This window comes from Rana temporaria, chromosome 4 (assembly GCF_905171775.1).
Source record: "Rana temporaria chromosome 4, aRanTem1.1, whole genome shotgun sequence".
NCBI classification, from domain to species: domain Eukaryota; kingdom Metazoa; phylum Chordata; class Amphibia; order Anura; family Ranidae; genus Rana; species Rana temporaria.
The window spans coordinates 366984170-367011534 of NC_053492.1; the positions used below are offsets into that span (position 1 = coordinate 366984170).

The 27365-nt window shown below is 39.9% G+C and overlaps 1 protein-coding gene across 1 annotated transcript in view; it reads left to right on the plus strand.

Annotated features, from left to right (window-relative positions):
- THBS2 (thrombospondin 2) overlaps positions 1-20577 on the plus strand; it is a 179781-nt gene extending 159204 nt beyond the window's left edge. The window contains exons 18-22 of the mRNA XM_040350916.1: positions 3561-3788; positions 4525-4796; positions 5127-5224; positions 7828-7967; positions 18144-20577. Of these exons, the coding sequence (XP_040206850.1) occupies positions 3561-3788; positions 4525-4796; positions 5127-5224; positions 7828-7967; positions 18144-18151 (746 nt within the window). The 3' untranslated portion in view covers positions 18152-20577. The remainder of the gene's footprint in view (positions 1-3560; positions 3789-4524; positions 4797-5126; positions 5225-7827; positions 7968-18143) is intronic.
- The last annotated feature ends 6788 nt before the right edge of the window (positions 20578-27365 follow it).

The window sequence follows — 27365 nt, forward strand, 5'->3', positions numbered from 1 at the left end:
AGAGGGACCGGAGGAATACTCGACCCTCCTTCTCGAGGGTACAGAAAGCCAAGGCCATCACATCTGGGGAACAGCAGAAGTCCCTTTGAGGGTTCGCCCGCCCACCTAATCAGGTGGGCGCCAGGCTCAAGGGATTCGTTCAAATATGATCAAGTCCGGTCACAGACGGAGGTTCAGGGGCACATTGCCGGAGAACACATTCCAGCCTACCAGAGTACCGTCTTCCCCAGACAAAAGAAGGTTACCTCTACAATATGTAACAGAACTGTCACAAAGGGGGCAATAATAGAAGTACCTCCGCACCAGGGAGTTTTATTCCTCCTTATTTAAAAAAAAAAAAAAAAAAAAAAAAGGAAACAGGGGACCTGCGTCCAGTCCTGGACCTAGGTAGGCTCAACAAGAAGATCAAAATGGAAGGTGGAAAGCCTTCACATCCCGATTCATCCCGCCTTCCAGGAGTTCCTTTGGTTCTCTATTAATCAGTCTCATTTCCATTTTCGGTGCCTCCCATTCGGCATCTCCTCGGCACTCAGAACATTCCCCAAAGTTCTCTTACCCCTGATTGCACTTCTCAGGGAGAAGGGGTTGCGGGTGCATCATTATTTGGATGACATCCTGCTCCTGGCGGAAAATCAAAGGACACTGACTAAGTCATCATCGGAAGATATTGCTCACGGTCCTGCAAGACTTCGGTTGGCTAGTCAACTTGGAAAGAAAAGGGGGGCAGTCCCCAGCCCAGCGTAAACCATGGTTTTCTAGGAGCAGAATTGACTACCAGGCTGAACCAGGTACAATTCCCTCAAGAGAGGCTGAAGCCCTTAGGACAGAAGATGCAGAATCTGCTATCATCCAGACGCCTACAGGCCAGAACCTTCCTCAGTATTTTGGGGTCCATGTTTGTGACCATACCCGTAGTACAGTGGTCCCATTGGCATGCGGGTCTTACAAGACTCCTTTTTAAGGCAGTGGAGTGAAACGTCAATGCTCCAGACCATTCACATTCAAAGCAATCAGTGTGGCAGCGGACGCATCTGTCCAACCTCGGAATGTTCAGACGGATAGTTCCCCCAAGTCCAGAAGCAGCAGCATCGGATGCCAGCCAGCAGGAATGGAGAGCACATTATCCGGACCAGGTAGCTCAAGGCCAGTGGCACTTTCGAACCCAGGGCATAGGGTCAAATATTTTAGAGCTCAGGGCAGCCTCTCAAGTCCTCAGCACCTTTGCGACTCTTCTAAGAGGAGAGGAGTGCCCTTATCAGGATGGACAACAAGGTGACGGTGCCATATATCTAGAGACAGGGAGGCACCAGGAGTCGGACGCTTCTGGAGGAAGTTCGCCCCATGTTGTAGTGGGCACAAGTGCACCTGCTAGATCTAAAGGGCAGTGTATGTCTCGGCAGCACAGAATTTGTTGGCCGACTACCTAAGCTGAGAGACACTTTAAGCATTGAGTGGTCCCTGAACCAACAGGTACTCTCCATCATTATGAAAGTTGGGGAGTACCAGAAATCAACCTAGCGACCACGCCAGAAGACTTCAAGTGCCGGGGGTTCCTGTCCAGAGCCCACTTTCCACTAGTGGAAGGAGCAGAATGCCTAGTCCACCCATGGAACTTCGAGCTGGGGTACATTTTCCCTCCAGCTCCTCTAATCACGAGACCCCTGTCCCGGCTTCGGAGGTCCTCAGCAATGGTTTTGCAGTAATTCTGTTCCGGCCAAGGAGGCCATGGGTTACGACCCTGCTACAACTCAGTACGCAGCCGCCAATTCATCTTCCAGTAACCAGGGATCTCCTATATCAAGGGCAATTCCTCCATCTAGTCCAGAGAAGCTGCATCTGACAGCCTGGAAGTTGAGGAGGATAGGTTAAGGGGGCAAGGATGCTCTCGGGGAATAAGATCGGCCCTAATGCAAGCTCAAGAGAACTCCACTAATGTCACCTACACTAGGATCGGGGAGAGGTTCGTGTCGATGTCGCAGGAAGAGATTGGAATCCTATCTCACAGAACCATCTCAGATTCTTGAATTTCTCCAGTCAGGACTTAACAAGGGCTGAGCTCGGGTACCCTGAGGGTGCAATTATCCGCCCGTTCAGCCAAAACGGGTGCTAGTTGGGTTCTTCATCCTCTGGTCACTCAATTCCTCAGAGCCTACGTAAAGATCAGGCACCTGAGAGGACAGTCTTTCCAACATGGGACCTACCAGAGGTACTCGAGGCCCTGTCCAATCCACCCTTTTCCGTTCAACTTAATCTCACTGTGGAACCCGACTCTGAAGATGGCTTTCCTTACCTCAGCTAAAGGGGTGTCGGAGAATCAAACCCTTCGGCTACGGATCCCTATTTAATGTTCTTCCTGGCAAAGTGGTACTGAAGCCTTCAGACCAATTTAGTCCAGAGGTAGCTTCCTCCTTTCATCATATCCAGGACATCGTTCTTCCATCTTTTTCTAATGGGAGGGGTGAGACCCATGCCTTGAATGTCAAGTCTACCATCTCCAGCTACCTCACAGCTACATCTCACCTGAGGAGGAAGGATTCTCTCCTGATTATCCCACACGGGAACAGACTAGGTCAGGCAGCTACCTCCCATACCATTTCCTCTGGCTTAGTTAAAGCTATCAGGGAGACCTATTCCATCCAGAAACTTACGGCTCCGGAGGGCATTAGGGCTCATTCGATAGAGGCAGTGGCCACTTCATGGGCAGCATATCGCGGATTTCACCAAAGACCATATGCAGAGCAACAACTTGGTCTTCCCGACACACCTTCATTTCTCACTACAGAGTGAATTCTGCTCACCTGGATACTGCCGACTTCGGCAGATCTGTTGTTGGAACCAATTTCTCAGCGCTATAAAGAATAAATATTACTGTTTTCTTGCACCCTCCCGACTGGCGAGTTATTTCCCAGTGTGTGTGCTGCCATGAATGCGTCAGGAAAACGGAAAATTGTATACTCACCTTTCCGTAATTTTCCTTTCCTGACGCATCTTCATGGCAGCACACAGATGCCCACCCAACTGTTTTGTTTAGTGATGATATATACAGAGAATGGTGCAGGGCGTCTCCCCTTCAAATTTATAGCTAACCAATCCTGTCAGGTTGTGGAGGCGGAGTCACAACCCAGTGTGTGTGCTGCCATGAAGATGCGTCAGGAAAGGAAAATTACGGAAAGGTGAGTATACAATTTTCCGTTTTTGTAAAATATTAAATTATTATTATTATTTAGGTACTTATATAGCGCCGTCAATTTACGCAGCACTTTACATATAAAATACTTTGCCATCCACCTATAAAAACTTGATATTTGAAATGCATATCATAATGGTGATATAATTATGATATATCATAATGGTGGTGTTTTTATTATTTTTAATTGATAAAAATAATTGCCATTTTTGGTTATTATACCAACATAGCTAAATTACATTTCTTTAATTAAAACATTAAACAGAAAAAAGTTTTTGTTCAAACTTTTCACACAGCATCTTTTATCTATTTTTTATTGTAAAAGCTATGTTGTATATTTAAATATACAGTATCCCATACTTATTTGTTACAGGCGATGGCAGAGGTGATGAGTGCAAAGATGATTTTGATAATGACAGCATTCCTGATATCTTTGATGTCTGTCCAGAAAACAGTGGTATAAGTGAGACTGACTTTAGGAAATTCCAGATGGTTCCTTTAGATCCAAAGGGAACAGCACAAATTGATCCCAACTGGGTGATTCGACATCAAGGAAAAGAGCTGGTTCAGACTGCCAATTCAGATCCTGGTATAGCTGTGGGTAAGAAAGCTTTCAACCTTGTTTTCAATTTTTTTTAGCCAACAAATTCTAGGCAGCATTTGCAACATGGCTATACATTAAGCTATTTATTGTTTAAAAACCATGTGAGCCTTGAAAGATATTTTTTGTATTTTTATTTTGTTCATTCTGATGCACCCAGGCACTGGTGATTGGAGTAATGTAGTATTAAGAACAGATGTATGTATCCTTTACCTAATGTTCATATGATTATATGTACAAAACATACCTACATTACATATTGTGTCAATTCTGCTGTTGACGCAAAGACTCCTTAAAAAAAAATTAAAAAGAAGACATAAGAAAATAAACCACAGGCAAAGAGTGCTTTTAATCTGAGTTATTTAATAGCTCCACATGTAGAGTGAAATATTCTACTCCCAGGAAGCTTCTCTAATGTTATCCTTAAACCCCATCAATCAGATCATTATGGTTACACAGTGTGAGTGCACTGTAAATCATGACTAGCACATAAGTAGATCATATATTTCTAAATGTGATGATGCTTTTTTATTATAGCAGGGAAAAGATTGTTAAATGATAAAGACGTGACGTAGTTTCTATGAAGTGCTTAATATTGTGTTTTTTGTATGAATACTTAGAGCACTTAAAACTCTATGTCTTATGTCAGGCTACTGAGTATGTTTCTTTTGATTTGTGCATTAATAATCAATATGTTTTAATGTTTTAACTAAATATTGTCTCATGGTTCCTTTAGGCTTTGACGAGTTCAGCGCAGTCGACTTTAGTGGAACGTTCTACGTAAACACAGACCGTGATGATGATTATGCTGGCTTTGTATTTGGTTATCAATCCAGCAGTAGATTCTATGTGTTAATGTGGAAGCAAGTCACTCAAACGTATTGGGAAGATAAGCCATCTAGGGCCTATGGGTACTCTGGTGTCTCTCTAAAAGTTGTCAACTCAACGACAGGGACTGGAGAACATTTGAGGAATGCTTTGTGGCACACTGGAAATACACCTGGAGAGGTACTTTGCCATTGTGTATTTAATTTTTACTTTTTATTATGGGGACTGCGGTGAAAAAAGATAAGAATGAGAGGTTCAACATCTGAACCAGTCTTACCTCCATGCTTCCTCCTCACAATTTCTCCTAAAATGTGTTGTCCAAACTCCTCCATAAATATTGAACCTAATCATGTAGGACCTTTATTAACACACACACAAACATACAAAAGGCTGATATATTACCTTCCTACACACATTTCCATTTGTAGCATTGAAGTTCTTGAAATTGTAATATCGATTTTTATATTTCATATTGACTCGTTGACGCTTTAAAACTCACACTTTTTCTAGGTGCGAACATTGTGGCATGACCCCAAGAACGTTGGTTGGAAAGACTACACTGCTTACAGGTGGCATCTGACTCACAGACCAAAGACTGGCTACATTAGGTAAGCTGTTGATTTTGTATGATATTAAAGAGATTGTAAATGTAATTATTTTTCTAAAACAATAAACATGTCACACTTACCTGCTCTGTGCAATGGTTTTTCACAGAGAAGTCCCAGTCCTCCTGGCTCCTCCTACCTTTAGAGCAAGCCGCTTGGCATAGGGACACTCATGCAGGCTCGATCCTGAGCTGCACCGTGTTGGTCTATTGACACACACTGCTCTCTGATTACAGGATTTTATTGCAGAAGTTAATAGCTTCCACTAATACTGGGGGGAGAGAAGAGCAGCACTGCTGGGGTTAGGCACAGCTCTGGATCGAGATCAGGTTTAGATAAATATTTAAGGGGGACTGGTGGAATCTGATATGGAAAGGTTTTTTACCTTAAAGTCCCACAAACACTCTTTTTTTTTAAAAAAAACGCTCTGCATTTGTCCAATCATTTACATTAACAATTGCAACATGTCATATGTGTTGCAATTTTACTTTCTTTAAAAATAGTTTTGTACCTACTGATCTCGGAAGCAGGCAGGTTCCATTTAAGCTGAGGGCATCTGAAGCCCTCCTGTCTTCACTTCTGGGATTTCCTCCCGATTTCACGCATGCCCAGTAATGCCGGTGCATGGCTCTCCATCTTTCTGGCAGGTTGCCATAGCAATGTCGGCGTCAACGGACTTTCCCGCCTCATTGCTAAAGCAACCTGTCAATCAGACACGTTTACGTCATTTACTGTCTGTAAAAAACACAAGATTTCGTCAGTAGGTGATTCGCAAGGACTCCTGGGATACATGACATACATATCCCAGGAGCCCTTGTGAATCGCATAGTGACTTAATCGCCTTTGCGGGGAAATGCGGTAAGTGCGGTTGAAACCCTAGAATAAAGGTATTTACATGCCAGAAAAATGTGCATTAGTAAAAGCATGATCCATGGGTATGCAAGTGAACTAAAGTATAAAAAATGGGTGGAACTCCGCTTTAATACAGAGAATTTAAAAGATGTCAGATTAAGTCACTGTAAACAGCGAAGATAATACAGATTACATGCATAAAGAACAAACAATTTAAATGTGAACAGTGTGAGTATAGTGGTGACAAAGAATAGAGTTGGAGTGCTTGCTCGCACTTTTAGCGATAAATTAAAGAAACCCTGTCACTAGACCATTCATTTCAACAACAATCTTCCCTTAAATTGTTAATAAACCCACAACGGTAAAATTAGTGTGTATGTGTGGTAAAGCATACTGTTATGTATACTGTGGGAGACCAGATATAGTGAATGCAATGTCCTGGGTTTAGTTACACGTTAAGATTACATGTGCATTTATATAATTTATAGGTTTTACCTGTAAAAACCTCCCTATGTGTAGATGTCCAAAAGCCCTAAGACTGCTGCTAGGTGACTCCATCTTGAGTTTGATGTCAGCAGCCCCAGCAAATTTAAAACTCTCAGGCCTTGTACACACGACACATCGTTTTCCTCGACAAGTTCCTTGTTAGGCTTGTCGAGGAACTCGACAAGCTTGCTTTGCGTACACACGGTCAAGACAAAATCTCCTCGTTCTCAAACGCGGTGATGTACAACACATACAATGGCAGGGGAAGTTCGATTCCACTGGCACAACCCTTGAGGCTGCTTTTGCTAATCTCATGTTACTGCGTGTTAAGTAAAAGTTTGGTAAGAGACGATTTGCACTTTTCAGTCTGTTACAGCGTGAAAAATGTGTTATCTCCATTACAAACGCTACTTTTACCGAAGGTGCGCTCCCGTCTCATACTTTATTCTGAACATGCACGGGTTTCTTAGCATACATACGATCGTGTTTCTCGTCGGGCTGGTTTTCGATGAGAAACACGATGAGGAAATTGAGACTTCCGACGAGGAAAAAGAGAACTTGTTCTCTTTTTTCCTCGTCGAGTTCCTCGACAGTTTCCTCGATGAAAAACGTAAACACGACCGGTTTCCTTGGCAAAAAAGCTCTCCCACCAAGTTTCTTGATGGATTCTGTCGAGGAAAACGGTCGTGTGTACGAGGCCTCACTCAAGCGACACTTTTCCTCTTTGCTCCTCAACCAGTAGCTACATTAAAAGTTATCTAGTGAAGTGAATAGCGGACATGCTGGATCAGCACCGACAATAATTACACATTCTCAGAAGAGAAGAGAGCTAAAGCATGCAAGGAATGAGGGGACTATGCTAGGGAATTGACTCTTCTGGAAAAGCCGATTTTTCGAGCAAGATAAAAGACACATTACAAGTGAATAAAATATAGTTTATGGAAAGGAAAATTCTGTAATTAAATAAAATGCTTGATTTTGCTTGTACCTGCAATTTTTAAGTTTGCGACAGGATCTCTGTAAATATTAATTATGACTATGAAACAGAATCCTCCTATTCTTAGGGACACTTTCCGTGTAAATTATTGTAGAAATTCCACACCCACACAGCATGGATCAGACATGAGTAACCAATAGCAGTTAACCAGAAATAATTTTTACATTTATTATGCAAATGCTAAACGTGATTTGTTGATATAAGTTACATTGACCATATGAGTACAATGCTTTTCGGGTACTGTCTTACAAGTTTCTCTACTTCCTTGCAGAGTTGTTGTGTATGAAGGAAAATTAATCATGGCAGATTCTGGGCCATTATATGACAAAACATATGCAGGGGGACGACTGGGGCTCTTTGTATTCTCCCAAGAGATGGTATTCTTCTCTGATCTCAAATATGAATGTAAAGGTTAGTGTTCTTTTTGTGTTAGCCCACCATAGAAGTATTTTTTCACAAATAATAAAAAAAACTGTGCTGTGTCTAATCAGAGGGTATTACTAGTGATTTTGTTGTGTTCCTGGGCTGAGCAAGGGGAGGAGAGCAGTTCTAAAGGAGGAGAGGAGATTTTTAGGTGAAAAAAATGCATTACGTATGTGTCACGTGTTTACAGAAGCACCCATTGAAGTCTATAGGGGACAAAAACATCTAACATACATAGAGTATAGTGTGAGCATACAAGTGTGAACATGGACTATTATTAAGAGTGGGATTCTGCATGTTAAGCATAGTCAAGCATAGGGAAACAAGCTGAAACTCAGCTCAACTGTCATTGAGGGGCTAAGTGTGTGTTACGACTCTAAGGATTACTCAACTGAAAATTTTTAAAGGATGAAGAAAACTGAAAAAATGCCCAATAACAGCTTATCTGTTTCATAGATGTGTACATCTGTTTGTTAAAACACAAGAGGTACCAGTTAATTACCAAGCACTTTTGTGTTTCTTTTTACGCAGCACAATTTTAGACTACCATTTTTTTTAAATGTACTTGGGGAGATTAGTATCCCAGCTGGGGCAGTCTGTACCCATCTATTTTGAGAGTTTCAACAAGCAGACCGGTTAAGTACAGTGTCAGGGGCAGATATAGATGAGCAAAATTTGCTTTGTCAATATCTCAATAAAAATCAGAACATTTTAAGAAAAGTTGGTGAATTGCATTTAGGTCAATGGAGAAAGGTGGTTTTAAGGGTGTAATGGGCTTGATATGGCTTTTGAGGTCTACAGAAGTTCCTTTACACTATCCTAGCCTTGTTTTTGTGTTAAAAAATGCTATCCCTAAAGAGAGTTCTGTTCTCAGAGCTAATAATAACCCTATTACTAATGCATTTACATTACACTTAAAGGGGTTGTAAAGGTAAAAAAAAATCCCTGAATAGCTTCCTTTACCTTAGTGCAGTCCTCCTTCACTTACCTCATCCTTAGATTTTGCTTTTAAATGTCCTTATTTCTTCAAAAAAAATCCTCACTTCCTGTTCTTCTGTCTGTAACTACACACAGTAATGCAAGGCTTTCTCCCTGGTGTGGAGAAAGCCTCTTGAGGGGGAGAGCAGGAGGGCCAGGACGCTCTCTACTTTGCAGATATAAAAAGGAGCTGTGTGTTAGTGGGCGTCCTGACCCTCCTGCTCGCCCCCTCCCCCTCAAGAGGCTTTCTCCACACCAGGGAGAAAGCCTCGTATTACTGTGTGTAGTAACAGACAGAAGAACAGGAAGTGAGGATTTCTCAGAAGAAATAAGGACATTTAAAAGCAAAATCGAAGGATGAGGTTAGTGAAGGAGGACTCCACTAAGGTAAAGGAAGCTATTTAGGGAAAAATGTACCTTTACAACCCCTTAAACCTTAACAAATAACTCCTTACATTACACTTAACATTAACAATAACACTTACCATACCATCCAACAATAATGCTTACCCCTTAATAAAGCCACTGATCACTATTTCAGAGGCAATTTGTTTATAAACAAATGCATGTGATTTATTTGCTGATTGCATGGAAATCGTTATTAACCTCCCTGGCGGTATGATTATTTCAGAAAAAAGGTGCTGAAAGCGGTACCATTATTTGCAAGGAAATTTGGCGTTTTATTCTGTAGGCCTGTAATTCTTAGAAATAACTCACTTACATTTTTTTATGACGAATTTCCCCACAAATCGCTATCGCACAATTCTGCAAGTGATTATAATTTATTATCACTGTTTTTTAGCTGCTCTAAAACCATTTTTGACATACAGGGACACTTTTGGACAATCTACAGTTTGCAGGCAGAAAGAACAGTTTTTATTATATAAAAGAACATGTAGGGCACTGGGCAGACCACTAGGGACAAGGGGGGTGTGTATTTTTTACATACAGTACTGTAATCTATAAGATTACAGTATACTGTATGTATTGTGTTTGTTTACCTTTTTGAATTTGGCACCGTTCTCCACCCCCGTGCGTCGTAACGTCGCAGGGAACGGAGATCGACGGCACAGGAGGACACTGTGTGAATCGAGCGAGGTCCCGCTCGCTCACACAGTGCGGTGGCATCGCTGGATCCAGGGACAAGGTAAGTAAACAATGCCTGTGGATTCAGCGAGGCGAGCCTGAGTCTGACTCGGGGTTACCGATCCTAGCAAAAAATCTCACCCCGAGTCAGACTCGGGAATACCGCCAGGCTGGTTAACAAAGTTATGTAGTTACGTAGCTTTGTATTTAAACAACGCTAAAACCATGCCACACATTTTCCCATATGATGCTGCATTGTAAAACTATAGGCCAATTTCAGCATAGGTCAAACCACTAATGTTGTCGCAAAATCAAGTTTTGGGAAATTGCCCAATTATCCCTTATGACAAATAAAAAAAAAATTTCAAAGGTAAAAAAAGCCAAAATTATTTGTGTTGTCCTTAACGTATAACTAAAGGCAAAACTTTTATAGGTTTTGGATAGAGCGCAGAGGGATTAGAATGCTTGTCAGTTTGTATTGCTGTCTGTACCCCCATTAACCCTCCTAGCGGTATTCCCGAGTCTGACTCGGGGGGGAGATTTTCATACCAAAAGCGGTAACCCCGAGTCAGACTCGGGCTCGCCTCGCTGCAGCAGCAGACAAAGTTACTTACCTTGTCCCTGGATCCAGCGATGCCACCGTGCGGGACCTTGCTCGATTCACACAGTGTCCTCCTGTGCCGCCGATCTCCGTTCCCTGCAAAGTTACGACGCACGGGAACGGAGAACGGCGCCAAATTCAAAAACGTAAACAAACACATTACATACAGTATACAGTACTGTATGTAAAAAATACACACCCCCCTTGTCCCTAGTGGTCTGCCCAGTGCCCTACATGTACTTTTATATAATAAAAACGGTTCTTTCTCCCTGCAAACTGTAGATTGTCCATAGCAACCAAAAGTGTCCCTTTATGTCAAAAATGGTTTTAGAGCAGCTAGAAAACAGCGATAATAAATTATAATCACTTGCAGAATTGTGCGATATCAATTTGTGGGGAAATTCGTCATAAAAAAATAAAAGTAATGACAGCGACAATTCTGCAACTGAGCAAATTTCAGTGATTTTGAGTTGATTACGTTATTGAATAATTTTTATTATAATTATATTATTACTTGTTATAATTATTTATAATTATTTATTATATTATAATTTATAATTTTGTTTTTAAAAAAATTTCATACCCGAGATGCCTACTAGTCTCTTGTTTGGTCAGATTTAAGTGAGTTTTTCCTAAGAATTACAGGCCTACAGTATAAAACGCCAAATTTCCTTGCAAATAATGGTACCGCTTTCAGCACCTTTTTTCTGAAATAATCATACCGCCAGGGAGGTTAAGGAGATTCACTCTACCTATTTGTCAGTTTACCTTTATCATTGAAACTGAAAGTAATAAAAAACTCAGATTTTGAGTTGTCCCCAGAAAAGCAATAGAGGGGAAGTCTTCCAATTGGGACACTAGTTTTGGTGACCTGGGGCTCCCAAAAGAATTCCCGTAATTTACAGGGATTTCCTCTCACTTCCTGTTTTGGCTATGGCACAGGAGGAGAAGGGAATCTCCACAATGGGACACAAATGGCAAAAAAAATCTGACAGGGTTATAACACTCCCATGCTCTATCCAAAAAAACAAACGTTTTGCCTATAATTCTACTTTAATTCTTAAGTTTAATCATTTTGAATGGTACGTAGATGGATGATGAGTCCCCTGTGTTCTGGTGTCTGCTCTATTCCTTCAAATATTCCATCCTCTGTCTTCTAGATACCACCACAGCTGTGATCTTTGGGTTCTGCAGGGGTTAATTCAAATAGCTCCACCTGTCAAAGGCACTTGTCAAAAGTGCTGAATATGCCTAATCTCTTCGCTCCATTCATAGAAGCTGTGCTATTGATTCTGGCATTTAAAAACACTCTATGCACCTGTCATCTTTTTTTTGTACAAACTCTTCCATTCAAAGAACCCTTTTCATTGTGGGAACTGATAGTACTGCCTCTATTAATAGAACAGGGGGGCAGAAAGGGTGGACATAATTGGACCTTTGGTCAAGTGCTTCTGGCAGGTGGACCGATTTGTATTAACCCCCACAGAACCTGAAGATCACAGCTGTGGGAGTATTTGAAGGAACATAGCAGCCACCAGAACATGGGACACTCATCATTCATGCGAGCATCATTCCTGGTGCTGATTAAAAAAAAATAACTTTAGTTTCAAGTAAAAAAAATGTTGCTTCTTATAGTGTTGACTTAAGAAAGATTTGTAGAAATGATAGATTAGCCTTCAGGATCAGGTGGTTTAATGTTGGATGCACCACTGGTGGGTTAGGATCAAACAGAACCATGCTTTAACCACTTAAGCCCCGGACCAATATGCTGGCTAAAGACCCAAGGTGTTTTTACAGTTCGGGACTGCGTCGCTTTAACAGACAATTGCGCGGTCGTGCGACGTGGCTCCCAAACAAAATTGGCATCCTTTTTTCCCCACAAATAGAGCTTTCTTTTGGTGGTATTTGATCACATCTGCGGTTTTTAGTTTTTGCGCTATAAACAAAAATAGAGCGACAATTTTAAAAAATTTGAAATATTTTTTACTTTTTGCTATAATAAATATCCCCCAAAAACATATATAATTATTTTTTTCCTCAGTTTAGGCCGATACGTATTCTTCTACCTATTTTTGGTAAAAAAAATCGCAATAATCGTTTATCGGTTGGTTTGCACAAAATGTATAGCGTTTACAAAATAGGGGATAGTTTTATTGCATTTTTTTTTTTTTTTACTACTAATGGCGGCGATCAGCGATTTTTTTTTGTGACTGCGACATTATGGCAGACACTTCAGACAATTTTGACACATTTTTGGGACCATTGTCATTTTCACAGCAAAAAATGCATTTAAATTGCATTCTTTATTGTGAAAATGACAGTTGCAGTTTGGGAGTTAACCACAGGGGGGCGCTGTAGGAGTTAGGGTTCACTTTGTGAGTGTTTACAACTGTAGGGGGGTGTGGCTGTAGGTGTGACGTCATCGATCGTGTCTCCCCTATAAAGGGGATGACACGATCTATGACGCCGCCACAGTGAAGCACGGGAAAGCCGTGTTTACACACAGCTCTCCCCGTTCTTCAGCTCCGGGGACTGATCGCCGCACTCGAGCGCCGATCGGGTTCGCGGGACCCGCGGTCCCGGTCCCGGAGCTTCGGACCAGGTCGCGGGAGCGCGCCGCGGGTGCGCGCCCGCGACCCACGGCTGGGTACAAGTACAGGACGTATATATACGTGCTTGTGCCCAGCCGTGCCATTCTGCCGACGTATATGTGCAGGAGGCGGTCCGGAAGTGGTTAAGAGTTTTAGGTAAACAGGATTGGTAAAGCGATAATATATGGGTTCAAAAGAGATGGGAATATTTGGTGTATATGTTTACTATATTATTTATGTTATCATCAAATATTTGCACAGTGAATGCAACATGTGACCCACCAATGTCTGCATGTTTAGTTCTTTTATTGTATGATTGTAGAGGGGTGACATGTTATAAACCATGCAGCTTTCACTTCTAGTCTCCAGAAGTTTATAGGAATATGCACACTACACTTTGGATTACATTTCCGCCCTGCTTACATGACATCCTTTGAATTGGTCATGGATCTGCTTTGAGATAATCTTTATTGTGGTTGTAGAATAGGAATTTAGTGCTGGTTAAAGTGGAATTCCATGCAAGCAGTGAAGTGTGCACAGCACCTGCGTTCACAGTGGAGGTTAACTAACTAAAAAGATCCATGGCAAGCAAATATTAATGAAGTACAAACACAATGCAAACGCAGTGCAAACACCAGTGTGCATGTACCTTGACAGACAATAACTTTTTTGTAAGAACTCTTTAGACATGAATAAGTAAAACATTTAGATTTTTGAAGAAAAAAAATCAACACATAAATTGTGACTACAGAAAAGTTTCCTGCAAGATATATGTCCATGTGTTATGCTTTTGTGTCTTATCTCAGTAGAATGTATTCATGGGAGTCAGCCCAATCTATATGTTTTTTCATTAAAAATTCCATATGCTTGTTAGAGTATTATGTCATCTCGTTGTGTACGTCCAAGAAATGAATTCTCACATAGTACAACTGCACGATGTCTCTGTAGAATTTAGAAGCTGAACATCTGGTAAACTTTTCTGTCATAATAAGTTTTACTTTGAATACACTGACTTCTTTTTGGTTCTGTAATGCATCCAATTTTCCTTTGATGTCATATGTATACATAGGAAATAAATTAAAAATTAACCATTAAAGCTTAAATCCAAATCTAAACTTTGGCTATCCTTCCCACCCTCCACCTGCTGCCTAACCAAAACCAATCCAAACAATGCTGTAATGCTTATCTTTAAGGAGCGTTAGGATTTCTCTGGGTACAGATTGGTGATTCTGGAGCAATGCTGGTGATGGTAATGCGGGTCAGCATTTGTGCAAAGGCACATGCACTGAGAGATAACTCCCCTGCTTTGACTTTGTCCTGGAAATGCATTTCCACAAGTAACCAATGGAATCCAAATTTTCTAAAAGGAAAGGAGTTTAGAATAGTTTAGATTAGGAGATCAAGTGGAGGGAAAAAATGGAGAGAAAATAGCTAAAGCTTTAGATTTAGGTTTGCTTACAATGCAATGTAGAAGGTTCAGTTATACACATAGAAAAAGTGCTAAGGTAATCCTTCTTTATTGTTAAGTGCTTAGTTTTGAAAATGTTTACTATTTTATAGGACCACTGATATGGTATCATATAGAAAAATGTCTACTGTTTTTTTGGGCTGGGTTAATTTTTTTATTGGGAGATGCCAATGGGATTGAAGCCGTTGATGTTAAATATTTGCTAACCATACAAATAAAGGCAAATAGGAATGCTAATGCAAGTACGACAAGTACGCGACTTAATTTAAAATGGGATTTGTTAAAATTGAGAGTGTCTATAGAGCATGATCTGAGAGGCACTTTTGCATTCTTGGGAGTCCATATAAAAATTCTTAGACAAATAAACCAACCTGATAAAAATGTTACATCTGAGATCTTAATAACTGGTCATGTTTGAAATACAAACAATTTATAACATTTTTGAGTTGTTGTTTATTTTTTAAAGTTTTTTTTATAATTCCCCTAGGCTTCATGTACACTAGCCTACACTGGTAGCTCCTAAACTTGAACATTTGTTTGGCAAAGCTTATAAATTCAACTCCATAAAAGCCTTTGTATCAATGTACACATAGGCTTTTAGCAGAGTTTAGGAGCTGCCACGTTTAGGTGAGTTTCAACCTTCTTTTCCTGAACACGGAAGAATCAAGTTCAGGATAGGAATGTTTTGACTACTGCCCGCTAGAAAATGCGGCAAAATCTTGGCATGTTTTGGCTGCGATTTTACCACATTTTGTGTTTTGCCACGCCCACAGTAAATGTAGGATAGTGTACATGAAGCCTAAATTGGTTTACTAAACCATACCCATGTAAACCATCACAGGCTGAACACCTCTCCTATGTTCACACAGTACTAGGCACCCTCAAGATGGGCACATCTATTGTAGCATTCATATGGTAAAATTACTATGAAGCAGTGTATGATCCACCTGAAAAAAAAATCATATTCTCCAATGTTTAACATATTTTCTATGTGCGGTTCATGCTAGAACATGTATACATTGAAATTTCTAAAGGTAGAAATGCCATAGCATATGCTGCTCAGCAGTTTACATAGTGGCCTCTTGTAAAGCATCACATCTGTGCAGAAAGTACAGTTTTTGTAACACCACAATTCTATGCACACTATAATAAAACATATTGAAATGACACAAAAAACAAATATTAAGGCCTCCTTCACTTAAAGTGGAGTTCCACCCATAAATATAACATTACATCAGTAGTTTTAAAAAAATGTCATTAGTCCTTTAAGAAAAAGATTTTTTTTTTTAGATGCCTTCAAATTGTTGTTGCTAGGCAGAATAGTTAATCTTCCTACTTCCTGCACCTACAACGCACAGACTCCTGGGAATGTAGTGGGTGTAACTTTCCAGGAGTCTGTGCACTCCCCAGTCGCAAAGAATCATGTGACTTGGACAGTACAGGTGCTGAAACCTGATCTGCAAGGCTGAAATCCAGGAAGTCATACAGTCTGGCTTTATGATGCCCACACTTAAGATGGCCCCAGTCAATTTCTATTTTATAAAGTGTCTAAATGCTGTAACAACCTAACAAAACGGACCTTAGTTTACAGACTAACTTTACTAGAATACATTAAGCTTGTGTATTACAGGGGTATTTATATATAAAAAGTGAAATTGTGGCCGGAACTCCGCTTTAAGCTCAGAGAGCTGCATGCCACATAAAATAGTGTATCTCTGCATCTGGCAGTGTTTGTGTAAAAATCAATGGCAGGCTGTGCCTGTACCCTGGTAACTCCACTTCGAAGCATTTACTTGTGTAGGGGGATGTGAGCCCCTGGAAACAGACTGGGGTTTATTTACTAAAACTGGAGAGTGCAAAATCTGCTGCGCCTCTGCATAGAAACCAATCAGCAACCAATGTTTTTTTTTTTTTAAAGCTTAATTGAAAACTTGAGGTTACAAGCTGATGGCTACCATGCACAGCTGCACCAGATTTTGCATTCTCCAGTTTTAGTAAATGAACCCCACTATCTGTACACAAGTAAACTTTTAGATGGGCAGTCACCTGGCTACAGGCACAGCCCATCATTGACTTAGTTAGTTTACGCAAACCCCTATCCCTGCCCCTGTATGAGCCTTAATAGGCAGCACACATGTAATTATTATGTGTAGGGCTAATTATTATTTGTTGTTTGTCTTAAATGGCCATACATATGATGCCTTATTTGATTTGGCAGCGTGGTGAACAGGTCTTTTGGAGATTTAAATTTTTTTATTTGTTACCATGCCACTTTTTAATGTTATAGTTTTTGTGTTTCTTTATTCTCAGGGAGAATTCTATGAAACAACTAGTTAAAATATATGGCACAAAAGCAGCATTATTTAGTTATTTTAAACATGTTGGGATTGCAATGTGTTCATTGAACATTAAGCCCTGTACACACGGCCCAGAATCTCGTCAGGAAAACAATCTCTTGCCGGCCGAGTGTACAGACACTCCATTCAAAAGATCCGCCGTTCTTTTGAATGGCACACAGTGACATCATCGACTATGACGAGCATGCACTCGTCACATTCGATGCCATCTTGCTACACCCTACCTATGCCTAGGAAGCTACCGTGCATGCGCCAAAGTCATTTTGAGCATGCACAGGTTTCCACGGCGACAGGTAATACAAGTATACACACTCTCAGATTTTTCTCGGCCGAGAATCACAACGAGAAAATAGAGAGCAGGTTCTCTATTTTTCTCGTTGAGATTTTGGGCAGTTTTCTTGATGAGAAACCTGAAAGCCTCATATACACGCACGGTTTACTTGGCAAGAAAGCTCTGCAGTTTTCTTGCTAGTTCTTGCCGAGAAAACCGCGCGTGTGTGTCTACGAGGCTTTAGTGTACATTAGGGTTCTCTGTAGTATTTCAGTAACAGGGATTGTGATCACTTGGTAGACCTATATGCTTGCTTTCATGTAAATTAACAATTCAGTCCTACTGAACTCAACCTGCTGTTGGGCAATTCCTTTTAGTAAAAATAACACAGTGGGGGGAGATTTACTAAACCTGCAGAGCGTAAAATCTGGTGCAGCTCTATATAGAAAGTTTAGAAACCAATCAACTTTCAAGTTTTATTGTCAAAGCTTAATTAAACAAGCCGAAGTGGGGGAGATTTACTAAAAGTGGAGCGTGCAAAATCTGGTGCAGCTCAGTACAGAAATAAATCAGCTTCCAAGTTTTACTTTCAAAGCTTAAGCTGAAGTTAGAAGTTTATTGACTACTATGCCCAGCTGCACCAGATTCTGAGTGCTCCAGTTTTAGTAAATCTCCCCCTTATTTATCAAACTAACTAACTAACAATTTTGTTTTAGGGTTTTATGACCCTGATTGTACAAGCAGTTGCTGTATATGCTTATCCAGTGTCAGAACAGTAGCATACTAACCTGTTTTATTTATTTTCTTTACAGATTTTTAATAAATTGTTAACAAATTGTGTACTTTACTGTACATCCTGCGTGACCAAGACACCTCAATTCACCTGGTACCCTTTAAAGTCTTTAAATCTGTCTGCACGGCAACACCTCATAAACCCTGTAAGATCCATGTCGAAGAGGAATAGAGTGCAGACATCTAGCACATCAAAGGACAAGAGCAAAAACCTCATCTTGAACTTTAGTACGGTTGATAAATCGCCAAATGTGGGTGATTTTTGGAAAAAAAAAAAAATTGATGATGCAGTAAAACAACATTTTATACTAAAAGATCATTTATGTCTTGCTTATGTCAATCAACTAATCAACTCACAGTCATTGATAAGGTGCATATATTATATCACTGAGATATTTTACCCATCAGTTTTATCAAAGTACTAGTTTATTTCTCCTGGATTTTCTTATTCACCATTGGCCGTTTGTTGGAGACAAATATTTAACCCAATGTCATATTGTTTTCACGAGCAAGAAGCATTGGCATAATTGAAAAGAAAATTGTACAGCACAGTAATAAAGTAAGGATTCTAAATACAGGTTAATTAACCTAAATCAAGCCTTAAAAAAAGGAGACTGATGAATTAAACTATCAATTTTATAATTTAAGATAAATTTGTAAACTTATAGATATGCATCTATAAATCTATAAGATACATATCCTACATAACATTTATTTAACTTGTCAGCAACGTTACACAACAGAACCTAGAAGTGCAACAGTAGACTTGTACCAGTATTACAATATGCTCCAAATTCCAGGAACACATGTACTTTATTTGTATCTAGATATTCTATATAAATTAAATCTTTTGAATACTGCATATTTGGTATCTAAAGTGCCATAATAGCCCATAATAGCCCATTGTCAAATATGTTTTATATGTCATAAAACCAAAAGACACTGTGGGTCATGCAATACAATACATACACTCAAACCAGAAAACAATTATAAGGAGGTGACTCATATCATATTTAGAGCACTCTAAAGGCTTGATTGAATGTCAACATATCTGTTATTTCGTAGCACACCTATTGTCATTAATCCTCCTTAGCACTATACAGTATTGTGTTTCGGTTGTCACTTTATTTGAATAAGACAATTTGAATATCGTTTATTGAAAAATAATAGTTAGATGTGTGAATGTAGCCCACACTATAAAGTTAACTGTATCTGCTTACAAGCCATGGCATACGTATCTTGGCACTTTATTTTTTATTAACAGTTTAGGTAGTATAATACATATACATAAATCCTTATAAAGGCAAATACATTATAAAAATATATATAGCATAAGATGGTGTTCCTCAGGGAAAAATTCACAGCCATGAAGAGAGTAACAACATATGTTTTGATTTTAGTATAGGCAGATAAACATGATTAATAACAGACGTTCAGCAAATGGGGAAAGATTGTCTTTGCAGTGGGCAACAAAACTTTCAAATGTAAATACAGTGTAAAATACCTCAGATGCAGTCAAGATATATACATTTAGGAATTTTATGTTGCCCCATCCTTATCGCATATTTTTTAGATTTGGGATTCCTTTAAAGTATATGTCCAACCTAAACATCTTTTTAACTTTATTAGAATCCCTGTTAGTTTTTTTTTATTGCTATCCAGGGCTCTATAAGAGAGGCTTCCCCTCACCGGTGTCACACTGGTGTCACAAAAAAAAAAATCTGCAACAGCAACTTATAAAAAAATGTGGGAAACTATCCTTTTCTGTATGGTTGTTGCTGTCCCTGTTGCAGATTTCCCCCCACTTGGTTGAAACCATTGTTAATTAGAAAATAAGTGGCTAGAAATCTAACAAACTCCGAATAGCAGTACAGCCCATGTGGAATTCAAATTCTTCCCCAGTTCTATCCAAGTAGTGAAGCTTTGTCTGTACATACACTTTAAACAACTCAACATTAGAAATATCAATCTGTAGTTTTGTGTTCTAGCGGCGTACAACGTCTCCTATAGCCTCAACCATAGCCCAAATAACCCAGAACAGCCACAGGACCAAAAACGGGCCAGATCCTTTAGATTTGTCCATATGCATTTAGGTGCAGAAATAGGGATTTATTGGAATATATAGAAATTTAAACTCAAAATGTTATTACAGTAACCAAAATGAATCAGAGGTTTGTATTCCAGGAGAACTTCTATAGCTACATTACATAATAATGAAAATAATAGTATTAATAATATTTGAATAAAGTAAAATAGGCATTGGACTTCGGATTACTTGACCATTCTCTACCAAATGTGCCAGTATATTTGTATACGTACTGCGGGGCACATTTCTGGAGGCAGAAGTTAGCTAAGCTAGTCAGGTAAGCACAATAACAAGTCTAAGGCTTCTCTTAATACTTGCTATTGAAATTATACACATGTATAATATGTATTGCAAAGTAAAATACCCGTGTGTGAAGCCACAGAAGGAAGCTGACATTTTCCAAAAATGGAACAGTAAAAAGCTCAGTCTATTCAGCCTCACTAGGAGTGATGTGACCAAACTGGAACTGGCATGCCTAGGGCCCTTTCACACTGGGGCATTTTTCAAGCGCTTTAGCGTTAAAAAAAGCGCCTGTAAAACGCCTGAAAGAAGCTGCATCTGCAATCCCAATGTGAAAGCTCGAGTGCTTTCACACTAAAGCGCCTGAAAAACACCCCAGTGTGAAAATGGTCTTAGCGTTAAAAAAAAGCGCCTGAAAGAAGCTGCATCTGCAATCCCAATGTGAAAGCCTGAGTGCTTTCACACTGAGGCGCTGAGCTGGCAGGGCGTCAAAAAAAGTCCTGCATGCAGCTTCTTTGCAGCGCTTTAGGAGCGGTTAATACACCGCTCCTAAAGCCCCCTTCCCATTGAGGAAGCTTTTTTTAACGCCAAAGCGCCTGAAAAGCGCCTCAGTGTGAAAGGGGTCTTAGCAGCGCTTTACCAGCGTTTTTCGGGCGCTGGCAGTGTGAAAGGCCTCTGAAAGCACTTGGGCTTTCACATTGGGATTGCAGATGAGGCTTCTTTCAGGCGCTTTACAGGCTTTTTTTAAACGCCAAAGCGCCTAAAAAACGCCCGAAAAACGCCCCAGTGTGAAAGGGGTCTAATATTCAAGTGACTGTTAGCTTCAGGCTAAAATATGTATTCTGTTTCGTGAGAAATTACTTTACCTGCTTTCATATCACCTACTGATTTATGATTGGCACCGTATCTGTTTTTGTCCAAACATAGACTTTTTTTTAATCTAACACTGAAAATAACAATTCATTCTATTCAAACACAAGATATTTTGCTGAAATATAACCTTTCGTAATTAAAAAAACATTGCTGCAAACAGCAAAGTTTATCTGATAGACAAATATAATTAAATAAGGGAAATATTTTATACTTTTCACTAGTTATGCCAAAAAATGCTATTCTTTATTAGTTTTATATGCTTAATACTTTTCAAAAAATACTTTACATTCTGGATTTATTGCACCTTTATACAACTGCTATGCATTTTATCTGTTTTTTTTGTGCTTTTTAGTCGATTTCATTTTTTTTTTAAACACACTTCCGTAATTCATTAAATGTAAGCATTGTAATTGATGTAGCGTCTATTTGGGGTTTGTTCTGCGAAATACTGAATGGGACGGAAGATGTTAATATTGATAGACTGTACTATAATTTTTTTCCTTGTAAATTATTTATGTCTTCTTTTTTTTCTAATACGTTTTAGGACTGTTTATGTTTTTAAAAAGTCAACCTGTTTGCAAAAAGATTGTAAATACTTATTTATTGTTCTGTTGACAAAACCTAAAGTATACTACAATTAGCCAGATACAGTCATTCTTTTTATAGAATTTTTTAAATATTCATAATAGGAAATAAAACATAAACAAAGGTTTTAACAAAATATATCTCTAGTAGTAATATTATTTCTGTATTTTTTGGATGCACATATGTATTCCTTTATATAATCTTCTTTATGGGCATCACCTAAAAAGAAACTTGTTGTTCATTGCTTGAAAATCATGCTGATCATTTGGCTTCAATTCCTTGAGTCATTGGCTCAGAACAACTATGCTGATAAACACTTCTGATTTCATTGGTTGCATAAATGTCTCTATTAGGTAACTCAAAATGTATTGAAGCCTGAAGATAAGCATGGCTACCACACTTTGATTTGTCATTATTTACTTGGATCTCACATGCAGTAGCTAAAAGAAGAACAAACTTTAGTATCTACTATGTGAATATGAGTTATGAAAAGAGTAAGGAACGTTCTTTTGGTTTAATGAATAAAGTGAAGGTGTGGTCACTGTAAATGCTCAATCATGTTCAAGGGAAATGTCTTGCTCATGACTAACCTTATTCACGAATCCAACACTCTTTAGTCCTTTAGAAAGTTTACACCAAAGGATCTAAGCATTTTTGTGTTTTCTGTCCTCCTTTTTAAGTTCACATGTGCGGATGGGGGAGGATTCGGTAAAAACAGGTGGTAAATCTGTGTTTTTATTACCACCCCCAACTGTCCACCCACAATGTGACACAGCAGCCACTCAAGTCTGTTTACATTGCTGTGGCTGTGATGCTTGACTTCATGATGCAGCATTTTTACCTCAAGTTTGGCAAGCAATGCCACTTGCCAAATGTGCCTATTGAAGTCTGATAGTTAAATAGCAACTTACATATAATACAAATATGGAAAAAAAAAACTTTCATTAGATATGACAATAAGCTGCATATGACTATTGAAGCAAACAGAAGAGAGAATTGCATGCTGGAGGATATGCCCAACCAATGTGATATTAACCCCTTTCTGCCTAAGGTTCAAACAAATGTAAATGCCTTGGCCCAATTTTGTGACTTTGATATGTGTTAGTAAAACCGTACATATCATCACAACTACTTTGTGCAGCCAGGTGAACTAGGCCTTGTCTTTTTCAGGACAAATTGGGCTTTTACCAAAGACAAACCCCCAAAGAAAATCCTGCTCCTGATGATCGCAAGCGATACTACATATGTGTATGTTAGGTGTTGTATGTACCTGTAGTACAGCCCAAAAAAAAATAGTGCACATTTTGCTTTTTTATCTAAAACACACTGACATTACCTGATACTGATACCAATTAAAAGAAAAGATCTGTCCTAAAAAATAATAATGATGACCATGACCTCTGACCCTGACCTTGACCCAAACACTAACCCTGGCATCTAGGTATTGTTTTTATTATATTATTATTATTATTAATTAATTAATTTATCTTTTTACACACACTTTTTTTTCCTGTGCAAGGACAGAGAGAGATACAATGTATATCTCTCCTCCATTCACAGAAAAATTTAACACAGGGGCAGGCTTCACAGTGACTGATCACTGTGATAATCAATCAGAGGCTATCACAGCAATCAGGTGATCCAGAATCAGGAGTTCCAGGTCCCGATTGTTAGTACGAGGCCGGGGCTCACAGTGAGAACCTAGTCTCTGTGCTAGAAGCACGCCGTGTGTAAAGATTTAGCATGAAGAATAGGCAGACAGCATGAGCTTGAACATCAGCTTGGTCTTTATTCAGTAGCCTCCATCTTAGAACTAATCACAGATCCCCACCCCCAGATCACATGACCAAAATTGTTAACTGTTTCCTAACATGATAAGGAACTGGGTATAACTATTGAACTTGAATTATAACATAAAGCATACACTTGATTACATCTTCCCTCTCAAGTATGTAGCATTTAATATGAGACAAAGTCCCTCCATATCTTTGGTTTAATAGCTTGACCATAGCGAAAAAAAGTAACTGCTGGCTCGTCATCCGTAGGATTGGTGTCCAGTTGAGAGTCACTCCCAGCGTTATCACATGCTGGTATGTTTATGCTGTCCTCTGTGTCCTCAGTAGACTCAATATCCGTGTTTAGGACTTCTGTGCCATCATGGGCTTATTCTTTATCTCCATTGTCATGCGGTTCCTCTAATGATGTATCCGCAGCAGTGTCTGGACGAAGATGATGCCTGTTTCAATTATATATGATTTTGTTGCATTGGCTTCTTTGACAATTCAAGCAGGTTCCCATGTATTCCCAGTTACTCTGTGTCGCACAGCTTGCCCAGCAGAGAGTGGACGAAGGGATTTTGTAGATTTATCAAAATACAGTTTTTGCCTTTTCATGTTTATGATCCTCTGAGCTCTTACTCGATCCTGTGGAATGGACTGAGGCTACAATTTCTGTGGTGCAATAGGCACCATGGTCCTCAGTGTTCTACCCATTAGCAGCTGTGCAGGTGAGCATAAACCTTCCATAGGTGTTGCACAATAGTTTAACAGTCCTAGGTACACATCCTGCCCTGATGATTGCGCTTTCAGTACAATGGATTTGGCTATGCCAACATACTTCTCTGCTAGACCATTGGCCTGTGGGTGATAGGGGCTTGTGGGTTTGTGCCTGATTCCCCATTCACGCAGGAAGCACTGGAACTCAGAACATGAGAATTGTGGCCCATTATCAGACACAAGTTCTTCACACACTCCATGTCTTGAAAGTATTGTTTTGAAAGCCCATATGACTGTTGCTGCTTTCTAAGTTTCTCAGCTGCACTAGCTCAAAGTATTTGCTGTAGTAATCTACTACTATCAGGTAATGGTTGTCCTCAAAATGAAAAATATCTGTAGCCAGTCTCTGCCATGCCCGTGAAGGAGCATTCCACGATGTAAGCGGTTCTTTTGCATTGTGTTTTTGAAATGTCTGGCAGGTTTCACACTTCTTCACAAGTGTCTCAATATCAAAGGCCAAATTAGGCCAGTAGACCAACTCCCGCGCTCTGCGCTTACACAGAGTGATGCCCAAATGCCCCTGATGGATTTGTTTCAGTACTTCTGCCTGTTGTGACTTAGGAATGAGAATATGGTCACTCATAAATATGATGTCTGAATTAATGTATAGCTCATCTTTCATAGGCCAGAATCCCTGTAGTTCAGGACACAGCTTCTTTTGTTTTTCTGGCCAGCCATTGCACATGACACGAGTTAATTTTTCTAGGACTGTATCCTGTTTGGTGTCTTGTCTTATCTTCTCCAGCCATACATCTGATATTGGAATGTTCGCTAGTACTGTATGTACCTGTTCTTCCAATTTTCTTTCCAGGTTTATACTTTAGTGTGAGATCATACTTCTGTAATTTCATAACCATCTGCTGCAGACGTGGAGGTGTAGAAGCTAGTGATTTCTGTAGGATGTACTCCAACGGCTTGTGGTCTGTTTCCACAACTACCGGGCGACCATATATGTACTGGTGAAATTTATTACATCCATTCACAATAGCCAACATCTCTTTCTCAATTTGGGCATAATTGGCTTGCGTTGGGGTCAATGCTTGTGAACCATATGCCACAGGACGTCCTTGTTGAGTCAGTACAGCACCTAACCCAAACTGGGATGCATCCACTTGAAGTACAGTGTCACAGTTTACGTCAAAATATTTCAGTATTGGCCCTGGATGTTTAGTGATCAGTTTTTTCACTTTGTCGAAAGTCTTTTCCATGTTTGCATCCCAACACCAAACAGCATCCTTCTGTAGCAGTGTAAGTAGCGGTGCTATCTGTTGAGCAAGGCCCTGAGAAAATTTGGATAGATAGTTGAAAATACCTAGTGATGTTTCCAGCTCCTTTCTGGAGGTTGGGGCCTTCATGCTAAGAACTGCTGTAATCTTCTTTCGATCAGGCTTCAAACCCTCTTTGGTTAGTAGGTGTCCAAAATATGTAACTTCTACCCCAATTTGCATTTTGTTTGGATTGAGTGTGAGATTCTTCTCACAACACCGATTGAGCAAAGCAGTAAGGTTTTTGTCATGTTCCATTTGATCCTTTCTATAGACCAGCAAATCATCAACTATTACTTCAACACCCTGTAGACCAGCGATCAATTAGTGTGATTTCTTTTGAAATATTTCCTGTGCAGATGCTATGCCAAAAGATACCCTTGTGAAGCGCCATCGACCCGAAGGGGAGTTAAAAGTGGTCAAGTAACTGCTGGCTTTATCAAGACGCAATTGCCAGTAACCAGAATGGGCGTCTAGTACACTGAATACTGTTTCTCCTACTAGCTTGTGCAATATATCCTCTATGGGGGGGAGTTTGTAGTGTTCTCTCATTATGACTTTGTTCAAATCACGTGGGTCAATGCATATACGAATTGCACCTGTGTTCTTCTTCTCCCCCACAACCATAGAACTGACCCATTCCGATGGTTTTGTGACCTTTTTTACTACCCCCAGCTTCTCCATCCTAGTGAGTTCTTATCTGGCTTTATCCGCAAGAGTTAAAGGTATTCTTCTTGGGGCGTGAATGACAGGCTGTGCCCCCTCTTTTATACGTATGTGGCTTACACCCGGGAGGCACCCTAGGCCCTTGAATAGATCACAGTACTCACGTTTAATGTCAACCTCTGTCAGACGTCTGTGCCCACCATCCACAGTCATTATGATCTTCACAAGTCCAATCTCTTTACTTGTTCTGAGATCTAGCATGGCTGGGGCCTGTGTTTCTATCACAAACAATTGTAAAACCTTTTCAGATCCCTTGTATGAACATTTTGCATGACAGCGACCCATTACTTTCAGCTTTTCTCCCCCATATCCTATTAGTTTCGGTAGGTCTTGAGTCTCTAAGGGTGATTCATTACTGAGATGTTCCAGGTATATGTGGCTTGGTACACAATTTACTTGTGCTCCTGTATCTATTTTGAATGTAATTGGAGTTTTGCTAGCCCCTATCTGTAATGTTACAGTTGCTTCATCTGCAGACTGATGTGTTTTTTGTATTGCTGCAAGACATATTGGGGTGAAGTCTGACCCTGCATTGTCATCCTTGTCCTCTATGGCGTGTACAGAAAGTGTTTTTGGCCTTCCAGTTTGTGAAGACAGATTACACACCCTGGTATAATGTCCTCTTTTCTTGCATTTATTGCATATCTGCCCCCTTGCCGGACAGACTCTATTTTTGTGGTGCATGTTTCCGAAATATCCACACGCTGCTTGTGTGCTACTTGTCCTAGGGCCATAGGTGCCCTTTACTCCTTTGTGTGTTCTTTCTTGCCCATATCTGCTGCTGTGATTTTCTATAGCATTAATCTTGAGCTGTGTTCCTTCCAGTACCTGCATGTCCTTTCTTGACATTTCATATGCTCTGCCAATCCTTATGTCTTTCTCAAGATTTAAGTCTTCTTCCTGCAGCAGCTT